At 46.5% G+C, this 23,719-nt stretch overlaps 1 protein-coding gene and 1 long non-coding RNA gene across 2 annotated transcripts in view; one reads left to right on the forward strand and one right to left on the reverse strand.

Moving 5' to 3' along the window:
• SERINC2 (serine incorporator 2) overlaps positions 1-3,693 on the forward strand; it is a 31,381-nt gene extending 27,688 nt beyond the window's left edge. The window contains exon 10 of the mRNA XM_083750874.1: positions 3,000-3,693. Coding sequence (XP_083607000.1) covers positions 3,000-3,138 — 139 coding nt within the window. The 3' untranslated portion in view covers positions 3,139-3,693. The remainder of the gene's footprint in view (positions 1-2,999) is intronic.
• Positions 1-23,719, reverse strand: part of LOC310850008 — a 136,685-nt gene that overhangs the window by 69,846 nt on the left and 43,120 nt on the right. The window lies entirely within an intron of this gene.

Genomic DNA, 23,719 nt, shown 5'->3' on the forward strand with positions numbered 1-23,719 from the left:
AGGTCTTGCGAGTTTGTTTCCTTTTTCTTAAAACTGTTAATACCCAAGGAATCCACGCTTCGCCAGACGAAAAAATCGCAAGACGAAACAACTCGCAGAACGAATTAATTTCGTCTTGCAAGGCACCACTGTAGATAGATATAGATAGATAGATAGATAGATAGATAGATAGATAGATAGATAGATAATTTATTATGGTCAGAGACCTGTTTATAAAACACACTTGGGGGTAGAATCCCAGAAGGAAAACAAACAATTAAAACAATGTACAACAATAAATTTAAAATTTATAAATGTGATAAGCGTATAGACACTTTAAACTTTAAGATCAGCTATCACAGAGAGATGACCCCAAGTGACCCATGGAACCAAGTTTGGGGATTTTCTTAACAAACTATTTTGACTCGTGGGATGGTCTGCGCCTACAGATCTGGTGACCATCTGGGTTGTCTTATGACCTTTGCCTAACAGGAAAAGGTTGAATTTTTGATTTTCCGGGAGGTCAGTGAGCCTCCCCAGTAGGGGATCAATGGTCTTACTACATGCCTCTTCACAAAAGGGACATCTAAAGAACAAGTGTTCTGGGCTTCCTATATCCCCCAATGAACAGGCTCAAAGTCTCTGAGCATATGGGACTTTTTAAAGGCTCCTTCCAGGACCCGTGAGCAGTGGCGTAGCGTGGGTTGTCAGCACCCGGGGCAAGGCAAGTAATTTGCACCCCCTAACCCGTGGATTTGCGCCCCCTAACTCGTGGATTTGCGCCCCCTAACCCGTGGATTTGCGCCCCCTAACCCTAACCCCCAGATGTTGCGCCCGATGCGGCCAGCCCCCCCTGCACCCCCCCCCACTGCTATGTACTTCTTCACACACTTAAACTGTGGAACTCCCACAGGAAAGCAGTGTTGGCCACCAGCTCAGATGGCTTTAAAAGGTGGGCTGGGCAGATTCATGGAGGAGAAAGCTATCAATGGCTATTATGCATGTTTGGAGGTAGTCATATTTCTGAATCCCCATTTCTGGGAACCACAGGAGGGGAGTGTTGCTCTGGTCCTGCTCACAGGTTTCCCATGGGCAGCCACTGTGGGAACAGGATGCTGGACTAGATGGGCCATTGGCCTGATCCAGCAGGCTCTTCTTCTGTATTTACATTAATTCTAAAGGCCTAAACTAAATTGTCATTTTAAAGGCCTAGTATGCAATGTTAGGGACGCGGGTGGCGCTGTGGGTTAAACCACAGAGCCTAGGGCTTGCTGATCAGAAGGTCGGTCCTTCGAATTCCCGTGACGGGGTGAGCTCCCGTTGCTTGGTCCCTGCTCCTGCCAACCTAGCAGTTCGAAAGCACGTCAGAGTGCAAGTAGATAAATAGGTACCGTTCTGGCGGGAAGGTCAAGAGCGTTTCCGTGCGCTGCTCTGGTTCGCCAGAAGCGGCTTAGTCATGCTGGCCACATGACACAGAAGCTGTACGCTGGCTCCCTCGGCCAATAAAGCGAGATGAGCGCCGCAACCCCAGAGTCGACCACGACTGCACCTAATGTTCAGGGGTCCCTTTCCCTTTACCTTATGCAATGTTACCGTAGCCAGGGAATGCAAAAGTTGTCCAGAAGATAAAGAACAATTTGGTTTTTATATCCCTTCATAAATAGGTCAACGGTGGAGTTCGGCATTAGGAGTTGTCTGATGGATCTGGGCTTTCTGCAAAGCTGCTGTTGTGTTCTTTGCATTTGGGGAACTTGTAAACAGTATTGCATCAGCTCCCTATCTAGATAGCACCTGCAGTCCAGCTGTGCACAGATGCTGCCTTAATTTTTTCTTTTTTAAAAAATGTCCAACAGTGCACAGGGCGAATACAAGAATAATCTGAGCTATCCACGATGGGCTTTGTTCAGAAGGAGGGGGGCAGGATGTACAGCCTGCTGAAGGCCACATTGCTCACTGTCCCAAGTGTGTAGAAGTCAGGGGTTGCAGTGTTTTGGAGCCCGTGCTTACATTTGCAAACTGGAGAAAACATCATGGCCATGGGTGAAGCCTGTGCACACAAATCTTCTTCCCCACCAGCAAAAGTGTTTGCTTTTCTTCAAGTTGGTGTGTGAGAGACTGAGAAACAGAGATCTTTTGGGAACATGCAGCTGGGGAGCTGAGGGCTGTGTCCAAGGAACTGCCGACACGTTGCTCTTCTGAGCGCTTTCAGTTGCAATGTGTGCCTGAACACTTGGAAGCGGAAACTGTGTAGATACCTCTTGGAGAGTGTGGTGTTTGCCCTCCTAGGTGACATCATGCTGGGTCATAAGAAAAGGGTTAAACAAGTGTGAAGTGATTGGCAAGTGGGAACCAAAGGGGAGGAGTTACGAGTTAGTGTTGTTAAGCAGTCAGTTGGGAGTTGGAGAAGGAAGAGGGAGGATAGGTCTGTGGGTTGGTCGAGTTGTGTTGTGAGAGAGTGAGAGAAATTGATAGGAGGAATCAGATAGACAGCTGGGATAATCAGTTAGCAGTTATTAGGAAAGGTATAGGCCAGTATAGAAACTAAGGATAAGAAACTGACAAGAAAAATTAACTGAAACCATAAACTTGTTCATGCTTATAAAATAAACTTGATTAATTGTTTTAATGTTAACAACTGTCTGGACTCAGTGTGTACCCGAGAGAAAAGGGTTGGTGGCAGCGGGAAAGTGATCATAGTGGTGGCACAGGGATCAATAGAGCGTCAAACGTCTGGGGACCCTGTGTGATCGCCACAGAGAGCCAGCAAGAAGACCCAGGGTTCCAACCTCCACTCTTCTGTAAAACCCACTGTGTGACAATGGGTCACTCATTCTCTTTGACTAGCCTACCTCACAGGGTTGTTGTGAGGACCCAGTAACTGGGAGGGCAGGGAAACCCATAATGTATATCTGCACTTGAGATGGGACATCGTTGGCAAGTGATGGCAAGGCCGATGCAGGATGCAATATTTTTCAATCTTAATCCAGAGACTTGATTTGTGTCTTGTGTTCTTTCCTCAGACCTGAAGCAAACAACCAGGTGCTGACCAGCCCTTGGACTGCGGTCTGGGTGAAGATTTCTTCCAGCTGGGCTGGGCTTCTCCTGTACGTCTGGACATTGGTAGCCCCCATTGTGCTTCCAGATCGCGACTTCAGCTGAAAGCTGTCTGTAGTGCCACACCGTTTGTGCTATGCAAAGAAGAAGTGTGTCTTGCTATGATGAAGGGGTTAACAAAGGAGATTCTTCGTTCCTTTACTTGAAATGTGGGCTCTGGTCCGAATGGGCACCGAAACTGTCCACGTAATCCCTTTTTTGCTCTTTCAGCATCTAGGCAGATCTGCCACACTTGTGCCTTCACCTGTTTCTTTTTCTCAAAGAATATGTTAAACAAAGGAAATGGGTCCACTTGTGTGTGATACTTGACACATATGTCATTATGGTTTTCTTTGCTGGGGGGGGCAGAAGAGATTCGGTTGCTGCTGCTCATGAAGACCTCTAAGCATGTTGCAAAAGGCCCTAAAGGTCAGCCGACCAGTTATTTTTCTGAAGAATGCTCAGCATGAGAATAACTTTGAATGTCTGTTTAAAGGAACCCTTTTGCCAATTTGCCTTATTGCAAGAATACCTCTTTGTTTTGGATAAATTTGTTTATTTTGATATGCAACTTTGTGTAACTTGGGAGTTTTCAATAAATGAATAGACTTGAGCATAAAATATACCAGTGCTGGAATTCTGCCAACGAGACTTGATGCCATCTATTCCCATGGAAGAAGTAGGATTTGTTGTTGTTGTTTAGTCGTTTAGTCCGACTCTTCGTAACCCAGAGCACGCGAGACACTCCTGTCTTCCACTGCCTCCCGCACTTTGGTCAAACTCATTTTGGTAGTTTCAAGAACACTGTCTAACCATCTCAACCTCTGTCGTCCCCATCTCCTTGTGCCCTCAATCTTTCCCAACATCAGGGTCTTTTCCAGGGAGTCTTCTCAAAAAGTAAAGCTAGCATTTCACCGATGTAGATTGAATTGTTAGGGTTTGGCTGTTGCACACAATGGCTGTGGTTGGGATTGGAGGAGAGGTTCTGTTGAGTATTCCATGTGTGAGACATTTTGCAAAATGGTGGCCATCAGTAGTCCAAACTTGGTAGCAAGAGGTTGAAGGAACATTTGTTTGCTCTTGGCTAGAGGGCTAATAATAATAATAATAATAATAATAATAATAATAATAATAATTTATTTATATCCCACCCTCCCCAGTCAAAGCCGGGCTCAGAGCGGCTAACAACAGTAAAAATAGCACAATTTACATAAAATCACAGTCAATTAATTGAAATACATTCTAAAATCAGTTCAGAATCAAATTAATGGTTCAGTTCAGAATCAAATTAAGAATCCACATTTCATTTTGGTCATCTTTAAATTGACTCCAAATCACAGCAAAAACAAATAAAAAACAACAACCCTATACAGGATTTTGAGAGACCAATGAGCACATCTTCCCTCCCTGCATTGTTATTGACTTCTCATTCATCTCATTCATACAAAAATGATCTCTGAAAGCATCATCATCATTATTAATGTTGGTGTCATCTATTGGTGTCATCTATTGTAGCTCAACCACATAAAATACAAAATGGCTAAAAAATAAATCTGTTAACACCAGATAACAAAGAGGAGAAAATTCAATAAACTTCTTAAAAGTGCTTATACACCAATATTAAAAGCTCACAATAGCTTTTGATAGGCTTATCCTCTACCACAAACTTGTCCAATTCCTCTATTAAAGGCATCTAGGCGTGTGACCTTGTGGCAAAGGCAGCCCATTGAATATGTCTTTGTGTGGTGAAGGACACCAGAAGCTCATAGTAATGGGACTGGAGGAGACCTTGTAACCTGCTGAGACCATCCCTTGCCTTGATGCAGGAAGTCCATGGCTGTCTAGTCTTTGCTTGAAGACCAGGTGATGCTCTTGGTCCCATTAGAGCACATGTGGGCAGCATCTGAGTCTCATTTGGCCTTGGAGACCTTCAGCACAGCCTGTGCAGGTGCCCAAGCCACCAGAGTTTGCGGCATTGCTTCTCTGTTCATAGACTACCCCAGGACCGGGAACTTCATGCCTGGGGGCTGAATGTGGACATCTGAATCTCTCTTTCTGACCCTTGGAACTCTGCCCAAGCCACACACCTCTCTCATCCCAGGTGTTTTTGCCTGATTGGAATTTGTCCTTGAACACCGATAATAATTTTGCCTGTGGTCCCATTCACCAATAGCATATGGGTCTCAGAAAGGGTACCCAGAAAGCAATGCCATCCTCTGGCTGAAAAATGTTCCCCACTGATTGGTTTGTTGAACTGAGCCAATTACTGACCATTGCTTGAGAAGCTAGCTTTGTTTCTGCAAAGCAGGTTGGAGATTACGATTTGGCTGCAACACTAAACTCTGGTTAATCTAAAACATAAGTGGAAGCTTCTAATCATGCCAGGGCTGTGTCACAACTTGTCACTTCATGCTAAACCATGGTTTAGTGCTAAACAAAAACAATTCCTTCCAGTAGCACCTTAAAGACCAACTAAGTCAGTTCTTGGTATGAGCTTTCGTGTGCATGCACACTTCTTCAGATACACTCACTTCACTTCTTCAGATACTTCAGATACACTTCTTCAGATACTTTCGTGCATGCACACGAAAGCTCATACCAAGAACTGACTTAGTTGGTCTTTAAGGTGCTACTGGAAGGCATGGTTTAGTGCTGTGTGCACAAATTTGGCATAATATCTTTTGCTATAACAACGGACATTTGATGTATTATGGTTTTAGGGTTACAGTGGGTTTCCCTGATTTCAGACTCCACCTCCTTGTCAGTGCCCATAACCAATGTCCAAAATGAATTTGGATTTTTCAAAGGCCATCATTATTAGAAGGCAGATTTGAGCTACAGCTGTGCAAGAAAGGCTGCCATCACTCTCATGAACACTAGAGGGTAGCACCAGCCTAGGACAAGGAACCATGGTATGTTTTGCTAAAAGTGTGCTAAAAACACAGGGCAGTTGAGATCCTTTTTGCATAGCAGTCAAAGTAGCTTTCTATACTGGGGAAGGAACCAATTTTGCAAGATATTAACTTGCTGGATAGTTCAGAACAGTCTCAGCCTGCCTGATTTCTCTGAAGGTTCAAAAGGAGGGCGTGAGGTGATTGCCCACTCTAGATGTTCAATCTCCATGTATGCAAAAAGCATCTGGACAGCAAATAGATGTGAATAGACCTGCCCATCAAAAGTCTCTCTTTCTGTAGACCTCTTGTTTGGCCTTACTCGTAATCTGGTGAACCGGGTTCGATTCCCCGCTCCTCCACCTGCAGCTGCTGGGAGACCTTGGGCTAGTCACACTTCTCTGAAGTGTCTCAGCCCCACTCACCTCACAGAGTGTTTGTTGTGAGGGAAGCGAGAATGTTAGCTGCTTTGAGACTCCTTCAGGTAGTGATAAAGCGGGATATCAAATCCAAACTCTTCTCTTCTTCTGGTGTGGCCAGGTGTGACTTGCAATCTGCTAAGTTGCAGGCAGCCCACAGTTCTATGTGTTGTCCCAGCCTGGTTGCAAGCACAGAATGCGATCGATCGATCTCTTGGGCCACACTCTCAGCTCTAAATTCAGTGGTACCTCTCTAAAGCCCCATTGCCACTCAGATGCAGGCAACTTCCTGCTTGAAGCTGATTCCTCTGCTGTGCTCTCATCACATGACGTGGTGAGCATGACCTGTCCTGTCCGTCTCTCCTAGGCGGCGATGCCGCTTAAGAGAATTAAAAGGCTTCCAGTGCAATTGTTTATCGAGCAGCATGTATCGACGTGCCCCTTCTGATGTGGTCGCTGGACAAAGTAAGAAGCCGATTAGTGCCTTTTCAATAATCTCAAGGAGGCAGACTCAGTGACATCATTGGTATTGGCCACTAATAGGATTTTAAAGCAATGCACACACTTTTAAAAATATTAATATTTTTAATAGCCGCCCAGAGTGGCTGGGGAAATCCAGCCAGGTGGGCGGGGTAGAAATTAATAATAATAATAATATTTATTATTTAAACAATTCCATTGGAAGAAGTGATCTGTAGAGGGTAGACCCATAGCTCAGTAGTAGAGCACCTCCTTTGCATGCAAAAGGCACTGGGTTCGATTCTTGGCATCTCCAGGTAAGGCCGGGAGCATCTCCTACCTCAAACCCTGGAGAACCATGAAATGTTTAAAATAATAATAATAATAATAATAATAATAATAATAATAATAATAATAATAATAATGTTTTATTTATACCCTGCCCTCCCTGGCCAGAGCCGGGATAAGGGCGGCTAACACCAATAAAATTACAATAAAACATAATGGGGAGGAAACAAACCAAAAACAAAAAAAAAACCCAGTTTATGAAAATACAGGTTAAAATACAATTTAAATGCAGCCTCATTTTAATAGTAGCAACAGCACTGCACATTTCCATGCATATAGCATTTTTGAAAAACACAAAGAAAACACGAGAGCATGAGAAGATTCTGGCCTGACTGCACTGGCTGCCAATTAGCTCCCAGGCTCAATTCAAAGTGCTGGTTTTGACCTATAAAGCCTTCAGTGGCTCAAGGACTGCCTCTCCCCATATTAACCGACCCAGACTCTTGTGTTCCTCATCTGAGGCCCTTCTTCGTGTGCCTCTTTCACATGAGGTCTGGACGGTGGCAAGACGAGAACGGGCCTTTTCTGCAGTGGCTCCCCATTTGTGAAATGCTCTCCCCGGGGAGGCTCACCTGGCACCTTCCTTATGCATCTTTAGCCACCCGGCAAAAACGTTCCTCTTCAACCAGGCCTTTGGCTGATTAATATTCTACAGCCGTTTAAATATGTTTGTGGGAGGAGCAGGGCTATTGCTTTGTTGATTTTTGTTGTAGTTATCTGTGGATTTATCTCACGTTTTATCTTGCGAACCATCCTGAGTTTTCTTGATGAAGGGTGGTTTATAAATCTAACAAACCAACAAACCGAAACAAATAAGAGCTTGCTGGATCAGGCCAATGGCCCATCTAATCCACCATCTTGTTCTCAAAGTGGCCAACCAGATGCCTTTGGGAGGGAAGCAGGACCCAACCACAAAAGCATTCTCAGGTTAAGAACTTAATTTGTTCTGGAGGTCCGTTCTTAACCTGAAACTGTTCTTAACCTGAGGTACCACTTTAGCTAATGGGGCCTCCCGCTGCTGCCGCGCGATTTCTGTTCTCATCCTGAAGCAAAGTTCTTAACCCAAGGTACTATCTCTAGGTTAGCGGAGTCTGTAACCTGAAGCGTCTGTAACCCGAGGTACCACTGTATTTCTGTGGGCTAAGCCATGATCAGGGCTGGCCCAAGATGTTTTGGCATCTGAGGCGAACCACAAAATGGTGGACCCCGCCCCACCAGAAAAGAAGAGTTGAGTGAACATCAGGAACAAGGTGGGTATAAAGATCTACATTGGGAAGCAAAGTTCTTAACCTGAAGCAGTATTTCTGGGTTAGCGTAGTCTGTAACCTGAAGCGTCTGTAACCTGAAGCGTCTGTAACCTGAAGTGTCTGTAACCTGAGTACCTCTCTCTCTCTCTCTCTCTCTCTCTCTCTCTCTCTCTCTCTCTCTCTGTTTGTTAGTGTGTTCATGCTGTTTGTTAGTGCGAGGCTGGGCATCATTTTGTAATGTTGTTACGGCTTATGGCAGAAACAAATAAACTCATATGATTATCCCTGCTCCAAGTTACTCTTCTGAAAGGATTCAGTTGGGACCTGGAGCAATGCTTACGAGACTACAGCCTGTTTTGCTGGGCGCATCAAATTTGTTAATTAATTAAGCCAGAATTATGTTCCTAATCCAATTGGTGGCATAAGTGAAGAACAATCTATTATGTGTGGTCCCCCCCCTTCTTTGCCTACTCAGAGACCCAGGCAGGCAGTTCTTTATTAGCTTACTGATGTCCGCAAAAATTGGTTTTGAAAGGATGGGCAATAATGAGCATCTTTCTTTGACAAATGCAGATAGACACTAAATAGATGATGGCATACAATGAATAGATAGGGGTCTGCTCCAGCCACTGCATGCAACCTTGAACAACTTTCTGATGACTCCAGTGGGCTTAATGGTTTTCTAAGTGTTTTCTGCTTTCAAGAAACCCTTGTCTTAGAAATAGGAGTAATTGAAATGTTGTCCATGCTTGTTTGGCATGAGCAAAGCATACAGTGCCAGGCAGGTCAAATGGAGGACATCAGTGGTGACTTTTTGAGTTGGCGTGGCCTGCATTCCCTACACTAGGAGTTGTGCATCACTTATTTGGGGAGGGAGGGAGGGAGGGAGGGCGGGCGAGAGAGAGAGAGAGAGAGAGAGAGAATTAAAACATGTGCAGAGAGCCTTGGTCTCAAGAGAGAAAGTTCAGTGCATTAGGAGGTAGAAGGAGCTGATTCCATGCAACTACAGTGGTACCTCGGGTTAGATACACTTAAGGAGGTTACATACGCTTCAGGTTATAGACTCCGTTAACCCAGAAATATTACCTCGAGTTAAGAACTTTGCTTCAGGATGAGAACAGAAATCGTGCTCTGGCGGCACGGTAGCAACAGCAGGAGGCCCCATTAGTTAAAGTGGTGCTTCAGGCTAAGAACAGTTTCAGGTTAAGAACGGACCTCCGGAACGAATTAAGTACTTAACCCGAGGTACCACTGTATATTACGTCACAATGAGTCAGATCATGGGACTGTTGCTCCCTTTAACAGCAAACTCAGCTGGGAAGTGCCAACAGGATTGCAGAGCCACAATGGGTTGGCTGAGAAGCAAAGAGGAGAAGTACTGGTATGTTTGGGAGGAACATGGGGTTACAATAAGTACGAAGGGACTTTGAGGAGGAAAAAGAACATCTCCGGAACAGCTCAGTGAGCACTGAGCATGCTCAGTGGCTACGAATACTGAGTGTCTGTTGCGAGGAGGAAATGGAAAAGCAGGGCGAGAAGGAATGGAATGGAGTTTCCTAGAAGAGAACATGGCTGGCTGAAACAATAGACAGGAGCATTCCACATTGCAACATTTTGTTGCAGATGTTCCTTCTTTAGGTGAAGACTCTGTTTGGCAGCAGTTGATTCTCCTAAGTCTTGGGCAGAGTCTCTTTCTCACCCTCTTCAACCTGAGATCCTTCAGCTGGAGAACCTGTGGCTCAAAACTGGGATCTTCTGCAAGCAAAGCAAGTGCTATACTTCTCTCCACAAACCCCATATTCCGCTGGAGGCAGGAGCAGTCCAGCTGTGAGGCAACTACTGAAGGCGACAAGATCCAAGGGGCAACAGATCTCAATGTAATTCTTGTTCCTGATGTACATCTTTACTCACAACCTTTCCTTGGGTTTGCCTTCGGTTTCAAAATGTCTTGGGTCTGTCCTGTCTGGAGGAGAAGCAGAATAGCTGGCCAAAGCATATCAGGGACATTCTGAGCCAAAGTGGCAGTATTCGGCTGCTTGCTGCTCCTGAGAATCACAATATCTGCCTGTAAATGGTAAAGATATTATTGAAGACCATTATCTAATGGACTGTATCCTCCCATTTTTCCTAGGAAATATCTTGTGTTGGCAATATATTGGAAATGAAACGGAAGAAGAATTCTGGAGCAGTCAACAAGTACTGCATTTATGTGTGTAAGCCAGTTAACAGCCACATTGAAAACAAAGTTAATCACTTTCAGAGTGTGCTGGCAGTGCACCCATGGATTTTTATTTTATTTTTTAGACCACATGATGCTATTAGGATGATCGAATGAGCTTGACATATTGCATAATGCAGGGCACAGATCTTTATTTTCTTGTTGCAGTTGTCGTATGGAGCAGTCTGGTCCTATGCAAGTTGTTTATTAAGAAGTAAGTCACAGAGAGTTTAATGTTGCACCCAAGTAAGCCTGAAAAGGTTCGCAGCACAAAAGCAAATGCTTTTTTAAAAAAAGATTAGCTGCGTTTATACACACTGAGATGAAACAGGGTTGGTTTGAGTGATCTCTCGGGGATTCCCCTCCCATGAAGCTAGTTATAAAAAGTATTTTTAAAGATGTCAAACTGGTTAGATGAGCTTAACTGGGCAGATTCTTTGAAGGAAGGGTATTTACTAAACTAAAAAGATGACCAAGTACAAGTGATTTGGTATCTTAGGAAACTGCCCAGAGATTGTGTGTGTGTGTTGTGTGTGTTATTTAATAAATAAATGGAGTTAATGGTTGGGTATCCTTCTGGAAGGGGTGTGTCTTTTCTCCCTTCACTCCCCTGCCTTGAGGCAATGTCCTCTAGGTCCCCGTAGGAAAGAGAATGGCACACTGGCAGTGGTGGAACAGAGTCAGAAGGAGACCCAGAACTTGCCCTGTGAAAATCCAGTGCTATGATTGGTGGCAGTTACTTTTGGAATCAGAGGGGGAACAATATTTACCTCCAGCAAGATCTGCTGATAGAATTCCCATGCAGTTTGGCCTCAGCCACCTTGAAAGTAATCAGAGTAAGTCTTAGGGCTCATCCAGACTTCCTTTTGTGCAGCATTTCTAGGCACAGATCCATGCTTTAAAGCACCATGTTTGAGTGCTTTTTTGCTTTTTTGCCCTGACACTTTCCCCATGAAAACCAACTCTTTACTGCTTAATCAGAGCAAACAGCAACCCGCAGAAGACACAAATTGCTGTTTGTTCCGATTCAGTGTCAAAGAGTTTTCATGGGGAAAGCACTGGAGCAAAAGAAAAAATGCGCTGCACTTTAAAGACAGACCTATGCCTAGAAAGCGTAGGGCAAAAGGTAAATGAGCCCCCACAAATAGAAAAGAAGAAGTCCTGGATGGATTAGGCCCACCTAGTTACCATCCACAGGTTCTTCGTCCCTGGTACAGAAAGACAGTACAGTACTCTGAACAAGGCCATTCCTTATTTCCTTGGAACACGTGTCTTCTCAGATTAATCTAATGATGTCTGTTTTCATGGCTGCAGCAAGGAGTAGACAGATCCACATGTGCAAACCTCATGGACTGCTAAAACACTGCAAGGACACTTTGTTTCTGCCTAGCTGCTGGGCTCCTGCTACCTGCACGCTTTGCAACAACAGAGTCAAGCGAATTTGCACAGTCCCATAATTCCGCTGACAGCGTACAAAACATGCAGTAGGAATTAAGGCATCTTTGATCACGTTTCGAGATCACTTGAAAACTAATTAGTAAGGACGTGGCTTTGTAATCCCAGAGCCCCAGCAAAGTAAGCGAAAGTTCCATGAATTTCAATATCTGAAAGGAGGATGCATACAGCTGTGCCCGAGGATGATAAAAAGGTCCTTTAATCTTCGGTGCTAATGGATTTTGGAATGATGGGTGGTTGTTGAAAGCTGGGATGAGTTTGTAGTTCTGACACCTATGATACCTTTCAAGTGTTGAAAAATTCATGGTCTCCAGAAAGGCAGCTCCATATCCCTCAGTAGCCATCATGGTTATGTTCTACCACTGAACACCAATGAATACCAGTGACTGGGAATCACAGGTGGGGAGAGTGCTATTGCACACAGGCCCTGCTTCCAAGTTCCCCACAGGCATCTCGTTGGCCACTAAGAAGATGCTGGACTAGTACTTCTGTCTTGTCAGGATTCAACTTCAACCCATTAGCCGCCATCCATCCTCCAACTGCCTCCAGACACTCACACAGGACGTTCACCGCCTTTACTGGTTCTGATTTGAAAGAGAGGTAGAGCTGTGTATCATCTGCATATTGATGGACACCCAGTCCAAACCCCCTGATGATCTCTCCCAGCGGCTTCATATAGATGTTAAAAAGCATGGGGGAGAGGACGGAACCCTAAGGCACCCCACAAGTGAGGGCCCAGGGGTCTGAACACTCATCCCCCACCACCACTTTCTGAACCCGGCCCAGGAGGAAGGAGCGAAACCACTCCATAACAGTGCCCCCAGCTCCCAGCCCCTCTAGATGGTCCAGAAGGATGTTATGGTCGATTGTATCAAAGGCCGCTGAGAGATCCAGCAGAACTAGGAAACAACTCTCACCTTTGTCCCTAGCTCGCCGGAGATCATCAACCAGCGCAACCAAGGCAGTTTCAGTCCCATGATGAGGCCTGAATCCCGATTGGAAGGGATCCAACTGGTCCGCATCCTCCAGGCGTGCCTGGAGTTGTTCAGCAACCATGCGTTCAATCACCTTGCCCAAGAATGGAAGATTTGAGACTGGGCAATAGTTGGCCATACTGGCCGGGTCTAAAGATGGTTTTTTAAGAAGTGGTTTAATGACCACCTCTTTCAGTGGATCTGGGAATGTTCCCTCACAGAGGGAAGCATTCACCACCCTGCAGAGCCCATCGCCCAGCCCTTCCCGGCTTGCTTTTATTAGCCAAGATGGGCAAGGATCAAGGAGAAAGGTGGTTGGTTTCACGCGTCCAAGCAGCCTGTCCACATCCTCGGGGGGTAACGGATTGAAATTGATTCCATGCAACTTGACCAGACAGACCTCTAGCACTCTCCCGCCCCAGCCCTGCTCCCACGGTGGTGTCTAGCTCCTTCCAAATATGAGTGATTTTATCTGCAAAAAAACTTTGCAAAATCGTTACAGGAGATCTTGGGGTCTTTACAAGGCCCCGGTGGTAAAGGTGGTTCCGTTAAATTGTGAACCACCTGAAAGAGTCTCCTGCTACTATTTTCTGCAGATGCAATAGAGGTGGTGAAGAAAGTCTTCTTCGCCGTTGCTATCGCCACTTGGTAGGCTCGATGTTGAGCTCTAACCTGTGTCCGGTCAGATTCGGAGTGAGTTTTTTGCCACCGACGCTCTAGCTGTCTCAGCGATTGTTTCATCGCCCTCAGCTCTGAAGAAAACCATGGGGCTGTCCGGGCTCCATGCAATCGGAGAGGGCGCTTCGGAGCCAGACACTAGTCCTGAAAGGCATACATTGGTTTCCGAGCACAATTCAAAGTGTTGGTGCTGACCTTTAAAGCCCTAAACAGCCTCGGCCCAGTATACCTGAAGGAGCGTCTCCACCCCCATCGTTCTGCCTGGACACTGAGGTCCAGCGCCAAGAGCCTTCTGGCGGTTACCTCCCTGTGAGAAGTGAGGTTACAGGGAACCAGTCAGAGGGCCTTTTTGGTAGTGGCTCCTGCCCTATGGAACGCCCTCCCATCAGATGTCAAGGAAATAAACATCTGACTTTTAGAAGACATCTGAAGGCAGCCTTGTTTGATGGCCTTCAGCTGATGTTTGATGTTTTATCGTGTTTTTAATATTCTGTTGGGAGCTGTCCAGAGTGGCTGGGGAGACCCAGCCAGGTTGATGGGGCATAAAATATTATTATTATTATTATTATTATTATTATTATTATTATTAGCCCCCCCCCATAAAATATTTGAGGGGGCAGCTCCCCCACAAGTTGATGGGCATTGCCATTCAAATGGTGTGGGTGCACCGAATCATGGCATCAATTATGCGGGATGGGGCTTACCTGCCCCCTCAATATTTTATTCGTTAGCACCCCTGCATTAACCCATGATCTGGGCTTTAATCCTGCTCCTGGCCCAGCCCCTTAGTGGAACCTGTCTTAGAAGATCAAAGGTTTTGCTTTTTCATTTTGGACACCTTGCTCACTGCATGTGATGATAGGCTTGAAAACACAGCAATCATCACAAAAGGGGTGTGGGTGTGTATGTGGGAGAGGAAAGTTGACTGCTCAAGAAATGTTTCACCTGCCCCGTGGCTGGATGACAAACGAATGGATGGCAAAGAGGATCTGAAGATAATGCCAGCTGTGCAGTCATTGTGGCTGCTGACTTAAGCCTTACTTGGTTGGCTTTTGTGGGTGGTTGCCTCCTACTCCTCTTGGTCACTGCACTTGCTCTGTTGTCCTCTCATCCAGGTTATCAGAATGGTGAGAGCGCATCTTACCGGCTTAGAGCAAAGGTCCACTTAAACCAGCTCTCTGCCTCTGTCAGTGAGCAGCTGGCTGCCTCTTGGATACATACAACCAGTGACTGGTGTAAATAGCATCAGAAGTGCCCAGGATCAATCCATAGGCCAACCTGGTCCAGTGTCCTGTTCTCATAAACTGGGCCTAAGAGCAACCATGTTCTGCCCTCTTGCAGTTCCCAGAACATCTGGCAATAAGAAGCATCACCAGAACTTTGTTAAGCACCTGCTAATGCCCATACACCTGCACGGCCCCCACTGTTGAATCCCACTGCCTCATGCACCTGCTGCTAGTCTAAGCTGTTCACCTATACGCTCTGAGCCTGCAAGCAGTGACAAAAGCAGAAAACTGAGATGGAGACTATAGAGGGATACTTGAGTAAATTGACACGCGATTCTTCACACATTTTTGCTTCTGACCATGGCATGCCCTCCAAATCACTTTGATGAAAATCTTTTGGTGCCAAGCTCTCATGCACCAGACCAACTCATCCCTGGGATATTCCAGGATCATATCAGAAGCCAGGATGGCTTCTGTAATTCTGGGAATGTCCTGGACAAATAATAATGGTTGGAGGGTATGCCTTGGATACATTGAGTGTGGGTGTACATAGGAACCTCTGACTTCTACTGTACAAAGTGGGACCACTCCTCTCACTTTTGCTTCTGGCCTCTCCCACCACTAGGCTGTGGCCCCTGGAAGGTTGCTCAGAAGGAAATGTGGCCCTCGGTTTCCCCACTGCTGAATCGGAGCACTCATGGTGATGCCTTTCCAGAATACCCATTGCATTATTCAGATTATTCAGCTGTAAGATATTTCTTCATTGTTGTCTATGTTGTGTGGTGTAGTGGTTAGAGTGTCAGACTAGGACTTGGGAGGCCAGGCTTCAAACCCATGAAGTTCATTGGCTGACCTTAGGCCTGTCACCATCTCCCAGCCTAACCTAATGCACAGGGCTGTTGTGTGGATAAGATGGGGCGAAGGAGAATTATGTACACCACCTTGAGCTCCACGGAGAAAAGTTGAGATACGAATGTAATAAATAGAAATATTAATAAAAGACATGACTTTATTTAAATTGGAAACCAGCAGAGTGGAGAGGTCATCAGAGCAGCTTTCTACGCAGGGAGAGCGATAACCACAAACCCAACAAGTTAGAAAGGTTTGCTGTTTTCTGTCTCTCACACCTCCTGGACAGGTTTGTGGCTGCTGAATGGTGTCAACTTCATGGCTTTGGGGAGCAAAAGTCAGGTGGACAGAATAATTTCAGTGAAAAGGAAGCAAAGGATGTTGGGAATGTTAAAACGCCTCCTCTGGTGTGTTGCGTAGGACTTTCTGCTTATGTTTTCTCCTGACAGCCAGGAAAAAGAGAGAGACCATTCTCATGACTGTATTTAAAAAGTAATTTGTATAAATGCCAAAAAAAAGTTTTCAATAAACTATTCAATTCAATGGCAAGTTTCAGATTTCCCCATGGGACTTTTCTTTTTAAAGGCATTTGTGACAACTCACGAGTCCTTACAGACTTGTGTACCAAATCCTGCCGTTATTACAAGCTCTTAGCAAAAAGGAAACTGCTGCCAAATTTCTCTTTTGTAGCCTTTGGCAAACCATGTTGTTTGGACAGGCCCAGATCCAGAATTTGGAGGGCCCCAGTAATTGGATTCAGAAGGGTGCCCCCCTCCCCCCCGCCAGCCAGCCTATCTCACTTCCTCATCATTTTCACAGACAAGACCTCGCCTCCTCTCGTCTGCCTCGCTCTCCCATAGTTTGGTTCCTTTTGCAGAGCTGCCATTTTCTTATAGGCTGGGCATCTGATATATGATGTTCTCCAGATGTTGTTGAACCACAGTTCCCACCACCCCTGGCAGGTAGCCATGCAGGCTGGAGCTGATGGCAGTCAGAAGCAGAAATGGGGGCAGAGCCGCTGCGCTAGCTTCCCGGCAAGTGGGCCGCTGTTGCATACCAAAACTGGAAGGGAAGAAGTGGTGGAGAGGCTGCTGCAGTGCAGACACACCAGTGGAGCTAATCTGGTGTTCCTGCCGGTGCTATTGCACCACACCAACCTCTCCTCCTCACTTGTATCTTTCTCCTTCCTGGTAAACAGCAATGACTGGCTGCCAGTAGGGCTGCCAGACCTCCAGGGTAGTGACAGGGGTGGTGACCTGAATTGCCAGCTGGGTGAGAGTGCCTCTATCTATTTTTTAATTAAGAAGACTTTGCGCACAGCTTGCAAGCTTCAAGGGGGCAAATCATTGCATAGACTCTCTGCCTTCTTTCACAAACCCTCCCCTCTCCCAATTAACCGCCATCTTAATGGCTCCGTGATGCAGGGGAAGCGCAGAGGCAGAATCACCAGACCTACCCTTACGACGTCACCAGGGGGCCACCCTGTGACATCACCAGAGGCTGCCCCTAGGTCTTAGGCTTCAGCCCTGAAATCTCAGGGTCTGGGATGCTCCTGAACTGACAACCATACCTCTGCCAGGAAGCCAGACTGCAGCTCCGCAGCATCAGGTGAATTTCTTCCGATGGCAGTTGTAATCAAATGGCTCCTGGGAGACACCACTATTTGTTTAAAAGCATTGGAATACCAAGCATGGGGACGCGGGTGGTGCTGTGGTCTAAACCACTGAGCCTAGAGCTTGCTAATCAGAAGGTTGGCGGTTCGAATCCCCGTGACATGGTGAGCTCCTGTTGCTCGGTCCCTGCTCCTGCCAACATAGCAGTTTGAAAGAACGTCAAAGTGCAAGTAGATAAATAGGTACCACTCTGGAGGGAAGGTAAATGGTGTTTCCATGTGCTGCTCTGGTTTTGCCAGAAGCGGCTTAGTCATGCTGGCCACATGACCCGGAAAAACTGTCTGCGGACAAACATCAGCTCCCTCGGCCAGTAAAGCGAGATGAGTGCTGCAACCCCAGAGTCGTTTGCAACTGGACTTAACTGTCAGGGGTCCTTTACCTTTACCTTTTATGAAGCATACAAACCCTAAGTTACTGAGACAAAAATATAGTAGTAACCGTGCCCAGTCCTACACTGAATACCTTATACCACACTGTTTTGTACCAGATCTGACTATTTTTCAGAAGAAGTATATAATTAATATTATGACTATTGTAACTATCACTGTTAGGGATGCGGGTGGCGCTGTGGGTAAAACCTCAGTGCCTAGGGTTTGCCAATCACATGGTCGGCGGTTCGAATCCCCACGGCGGGGTGAGCTCCCGTCTTTCGGTCTCAGCTCCTGCCCACCTAGCAGTTTCAAAGCACCCTTAAGTGCAAGTAGATAAATAGGTACCGCTTTATAGAGGGAAGGTAAAATGGCGTTTCCGTGTGCTGCACTGGTCTGGCTCGCCAGAGCAGCTTCGTCACGCTGGCCACGTGACCCGGAAGTGTCTCCGGACAGCGCTGCCCCCGGCCTCTTAAGTGAGATGGGCGCACAACCCTAGAGTCGGACACGACTGGCCCGTACGGGCAGGGGTACCTTTAACTATCACTGTTAATACTGCCCCATTCCCAGCTGTGTCCCGTTCTTATGCTTATTATGCCCTGAATATACTCTGCAAATGTTATCACCAAGGAGCAAAATTTGTTATCCCCGCAGGATGCTAAAACAATACAGTTGCCCTTTCTGTGCTACCTTTGACCAGTAAAAGATATCTGTATATTCCAAAACCTGCCCTGAACCGCCTGCTTCCAGTATAGCAAAACCAGCTGGTCTGGGGCTGGTCCACCTCTAAGGTAGGATGAGGTAGCTGCCTTGCATGGAGGAAGCCCCACAGGCAGTGCACCTGTGGATGCCCCCCCATTGCCTCTGCCCCTGGAGAAGCAGCGCCAGCTTGCAATATCTGGTGAGATTTCACTGAAATCGCTTGAGATGTTGCAGAGGGCACAATGGGGCTGCAGTGTGGCACGGTTCCCTTTTTGCCTTAGGCAGCAAAAACGGGACATGCCACCCCTGCTCTGCTCGGCTGTGTTGCTGCCACTTACCAGGGGGCAAAGGAGAGGTGGTGGTGAGGTACCAGAAATGCCCCACTGGTACATTTGCCTCACACAGACTCACTGCTACCTCACTCCTTTCCTTCTTCCTCCTGGTAACCAGCAGCAATCAATCAATCAATCAATCAATCAATCAATCAATCAATCAATCAGTGGTCAGGTGAGTGTTGCCTCCCCACTACTGCAGGAAAGCAAACATGCCATTATACCCTTCGGTCTCGGACCCACCGGTTACAATTTGTCTCCACCGTTTCGTCAATTACTGCATGGATTTGATTAACCCGACAGAATCATCTGATTAAAACCTGTCTGCAGCCTGCTTAGGTAATGCAGGAGGGCTTTAATAAGGGCTGCTGGATGGTGAGGATGGCTGGCCTCGGTTTTGTAAGACCTTCGGGCCAAATGGCACGTGACAGCAAAGGCCTTGCAGCCATTTCTCCTCTGCTTACCGTGAAGAAGACTTTTCAATTCTTCTCTTCCATTTGTAGTGAGGGGGAAACTCCTTGTGCCAAGGCAAGGAGGTTATGGTCAGAGGAAGAGGTCCAGCAAAACTGGAGGTGTGGGTGGTATAGAAGAGGTGGGGAGCCTCAGGCACTGGGGCCAAATGTGGCCCTCAATTTTTCTCTGTCTGGCCCTCCTAACTCTCCTCAGGCCACTGGCTGCTGCCATTCAGAGTAGACAGTGCTGAGCTTGATGGAGCAATGGTCTGACTCAAAACAAGGCAACTTCCTATCTTCCTTGGGATGTGGGCAGATTGGTCCTTGGCACATCAATGTAAGGGAGGCTACAGACAAGCCACTGTTGCCACTGAAGCAGGGGACCATGCCCAGAAAAGGCTCATCTACCTCCATCTGATAGGGCACCCACACTGGAGGGAGAGAATTAGTTAAATATAAAATTATAACCCCTTGCAGGCCCACTGCAGAATCCAAAAACCAAACCCCACACTTCCAGCAAGTTCTGGACTGGAAGTTCTCAACTGTATTTCTGCAGGCTAAGTCATGATCAGGGCTGGCCCAAGACGTTTTGGCATCTGAGGCGAACCACAAAATGGTGGACCACCAGGAAAGAAGAGCTGAGTGAAGATCTACATCAGGAACAAGGTGGGTATAAAGATCTACATTGGTAACAAGAGGGGGGAGGAGACTAGCAGCTCCCCCTCGTTGCCAAGGGGCCATTGTGGAGGAAGCATGTCGGGGGATGCCGAGCAGATGACACACCACAGTTGTCCCCGCTGCTGCAGTAGCAACAGCATTCCTTGAAGGCCATATCTGCTGCGCCTGTGGATCCTGCCGCCTGAAGCAGTTGCCTCCTGTTGCCTCATGGGTGGGCCAGCCCAGCCACAACGTAGTTTTGCTCCAAGGGACGTTCTGCTGGGAAATGATGACCTATGCTGACGGCATTCTCTCTCCCTCTCCCACACGCAACACCCCATGGAAAGGTAATTTGTCATGATGAGACATCATTCCAGGCATTCTCGGGAATTCAAAACAGCAGCCATCAGCTCAGGAGGGGTATTTAGCATCACCAGTGAGTCGCATTCCACCCACCCACAATAGCTCCCTCACTGATTTATGCCCTGTTTTTCAGTCAACTGTATTGCAAGGGGGCTGGTGAGCAACAGGTAATATACCACCTCCAAAAAAATAACCCATGCACACAACCCAAGCTTCCTTTAGTCATCCAGTGGAATCAGTTTGGTGATTACTAGTCTAGACTCCTAGTAAACTTAACATTGTCCACCCTGCAAACATAGCGCCATGTTGACAGCTGATGCTGGAATTCCCCTCAAGGGTGATTCAAGTGCTTAAAGGAGAAAGGGAACTTGTCTCTGTCTCACATCCCCGCATGTGTGGGAGCTTTCTGTGTTCTTTACTGGACCCCTGCTCTCTCTTAGGAGGTAAATGTCATGCCCAGAGGCTTAGTTGCTAGATATTTTTAAATGTCTCATCTTCCAGACTTCACTAATAACTGGGGCAACGCATGTACCCTATTTCATCTTTCTCGGCAATGTCAAAGTGCACTCGGTATTTTGAGTTCTTTTTATAATTCAGCCCTTTTGAGGGAGAGATGCACTCTTCCATGTCTCATTTGCAGACTTTTGTCAGTAATTCTAGTGCCTTGGACTTAGCAATGGCAGCGGCTCAGCTCATAATTAAAGGTGGCTTTCGCAAATCTTCACTCTCCAAAAGGATACGCAAACCAAGACATAGCTCTCCTTTGAAATGTGCACTTCTCTAAATTTGGGAATGAAGCTCTACAGCTAAGTAATGTGTACAACAAACAAACAAACAAACAGGGGCAAAGTGTGCACAGAGATGCATATATAAGTCAGATTGCGTATCAGAATGTGGCATATATAGGGGAAATTGCTTTGCAAACATGTGTATCTTATGCAAAATTGCACACACAAAAAGCCCAGGAGTAATTTGCACAAAAATGCTGGTGCATTTCCACAAGGACACTTTGCAAACTGATGTGGAAATATGAATGTTGGGGTGGAAAAAAATGAGAAACTGAGACACTGGCGGAGGAAGAGGAGTGAAGGGGCAGCGCGATCCTGGTAGGGTGCCATCGTGGCTGTCCCCCCACTTGCACTGGGTGCCATGCCTCCAGGAGCGCACCACGCCCCCCAAGATGCATGCCAGCCCTGCCCCCTCTCCGCTCCCTGGTGCCAGAGCATAAAGCTCTGCCACTGAACTGAAAGAAACTGAAAGTCCATATAGTGTACCAAATTTCATCTTTCTAGATGGTGAGGCTGTCAGGGATTTAAGCACACATGGGCCTAACCCTGACACTGAATAGTACAGAGTGTTCAGGAAAAATCTTTGTCGTGCAGTCTTCTGTATTGGAGGCACCGCCTTGGGCCAAATATTTGGGGGCAGCGGTGCGCTGCGTACCTGTGACGTCATGCGAGCGCTGCATGATGTGGCCACCTTGTATATTTTTGCTGGTACTAAGGAATGCTGCCTGTTGCTACTAAGGAATGCTGCCTGTTGCTATTGTTGCCAGCAATGGTCTCTCTCTCTCTCTCTCTCTCTCTCTCTCTCTCTCTGTGGGCGCGTGCATGCAATAAATATTGTGTGATCTCCACAATCAGGGCCAGCAGGACCTAGCTGCTGTGGTAAGCATCAGGTTGTTGGAGATGGCTGTCTTTCTAATTTTGTGTCATGACATCCCATACCACTAGGTAGCTATTTTGGGACTGGTGCCCCCCTCTCAAAATTCAAAATGTACCTACTGGCCAAATTTGTGTTGCATAAAATAGATAAAAGGTACTGGCCAAATGCCTTCAAGATCACCTTAATTCATAATGTGAAGATGCCAGAAGATGGTTCATATGGTATCCCATAGATTCAGGGTTGTTTTACGGATTGAAAGGTCATAGAATCAAAGAACTGTAGGGTTGGAAGGGATCACGAGGGTCATCTAGTCCAACCTCCTGCAATGCAGGAATCTTTTGCCCAACATGGGGCTCAAAACCACGACCCTGAGATTAAGAGTGACGTGCTCTACAGACTCAGCTGAGTTCAGTCTGGAGAACTGGTAGTAACAACTTCCAAGTTCCCAGTCACCTAGTGTCATTGTGATGTCAGGTGACAGATTGACAGGTGGGCGGTCTCACCCACCCATCAAATTCGGCCTATGAAAGTTGACCCGATAAGGATCTGGCCTGCTGAGCCAAAAAAGGGTTCTCCACTCCTGCCCTAAAAGATAGAAACAAAGAAATAAAAGCCTTATCTCTGAAAGGTCTTTAGTGAAAGGTCTCATGCAGCAAGGCAGAAGATCCTGCAGATTCACCCTGAGTATAGATAGTCTGACATAGCCTAAATTCTTGTGTTTTTGTGAAATCTGATAAAAGCAAGCTGGTCTGGCAGGAAAGAGAAAATCCAGGCTATTCCTGACCTCTGCTCTAAATATTTTAAAGTCCTGGATAGCTCTTTCAGGGTTTTTTTAGACAATGATTTTTCACAAACAAACAATCAATCAGTGCCTACACATTTTGTCTCACAGCTCAGTTGATGGAGCATGAGTCTCTGAATTTCAGGGTTGTGAGTTTGAGCCCCACGTTGGGCAAATGATTCCTGCGTTGCAGGTCGTTGGACTACATGACCCAGGTGGTTCCCTCCAAATCTACAATTCCACGATTCTATGATATCTCAGGTTCTACCAATGCAAGAAACCTATCGCTTCCCACCCCAAATGGAACCTGGGAATTACAGTTCATCCAGGAAGGGCAATCGCTTGCCCTGCTCATACACATGCCTATGGCACTAAACAAGTTATACTTCAAATATATGAAAGTCACTCTCCAGCTCTATGGACCTTCTCAAGTGTTAAGATCAGCAAAGGGGCCTCTCTTGGCCATTCTGCCACCCTCAAAATGGCTCATGAAAGGGCTTTCTCTGTGGCAGCACCTAAAGTGTGGAATTCCCTCCTGCACAGGGATGCATCTGGTATACCTTCATTCCATAGCTTCTGCCTATGCTGAAGACACACCACTTTACCCTGGCCTTTGATAGTTTCATAGAATCAGAGAAGCACAGAGCTGGAAGGGACCACGAGGGTCATCTATTCCAACCCCCTGCAATGTAGGTATACTTCTGCCCAGTGTGAGGCTTGAACCCATGGATGACCCTGAGATTAAGAGTCTCATGCTCTACCGACTGAGCTGTAGTTTAAGCTGTTTTCTTTTGTGAGACCCCACCCCCGCCTCTATTGCTGAGTTTATATTCTTCTGTTCCATTTGGAGTGATTTTGCTTTTTATTTTTGAATGCTTCTCTGTTGTTAT

The sequence above is a fragment of the Podarcis gaigeae genome (assembly GCF_964106915.1).
Source record: "Podarcis gaigeae genome assembly, chromosome: 8".
Lineage (NCBI taxonomy): Eukaryota > Metazoa > Chordata > Lepidosauria > Squamata > Lacertidae > Podarcis > Podarcis gaigeae.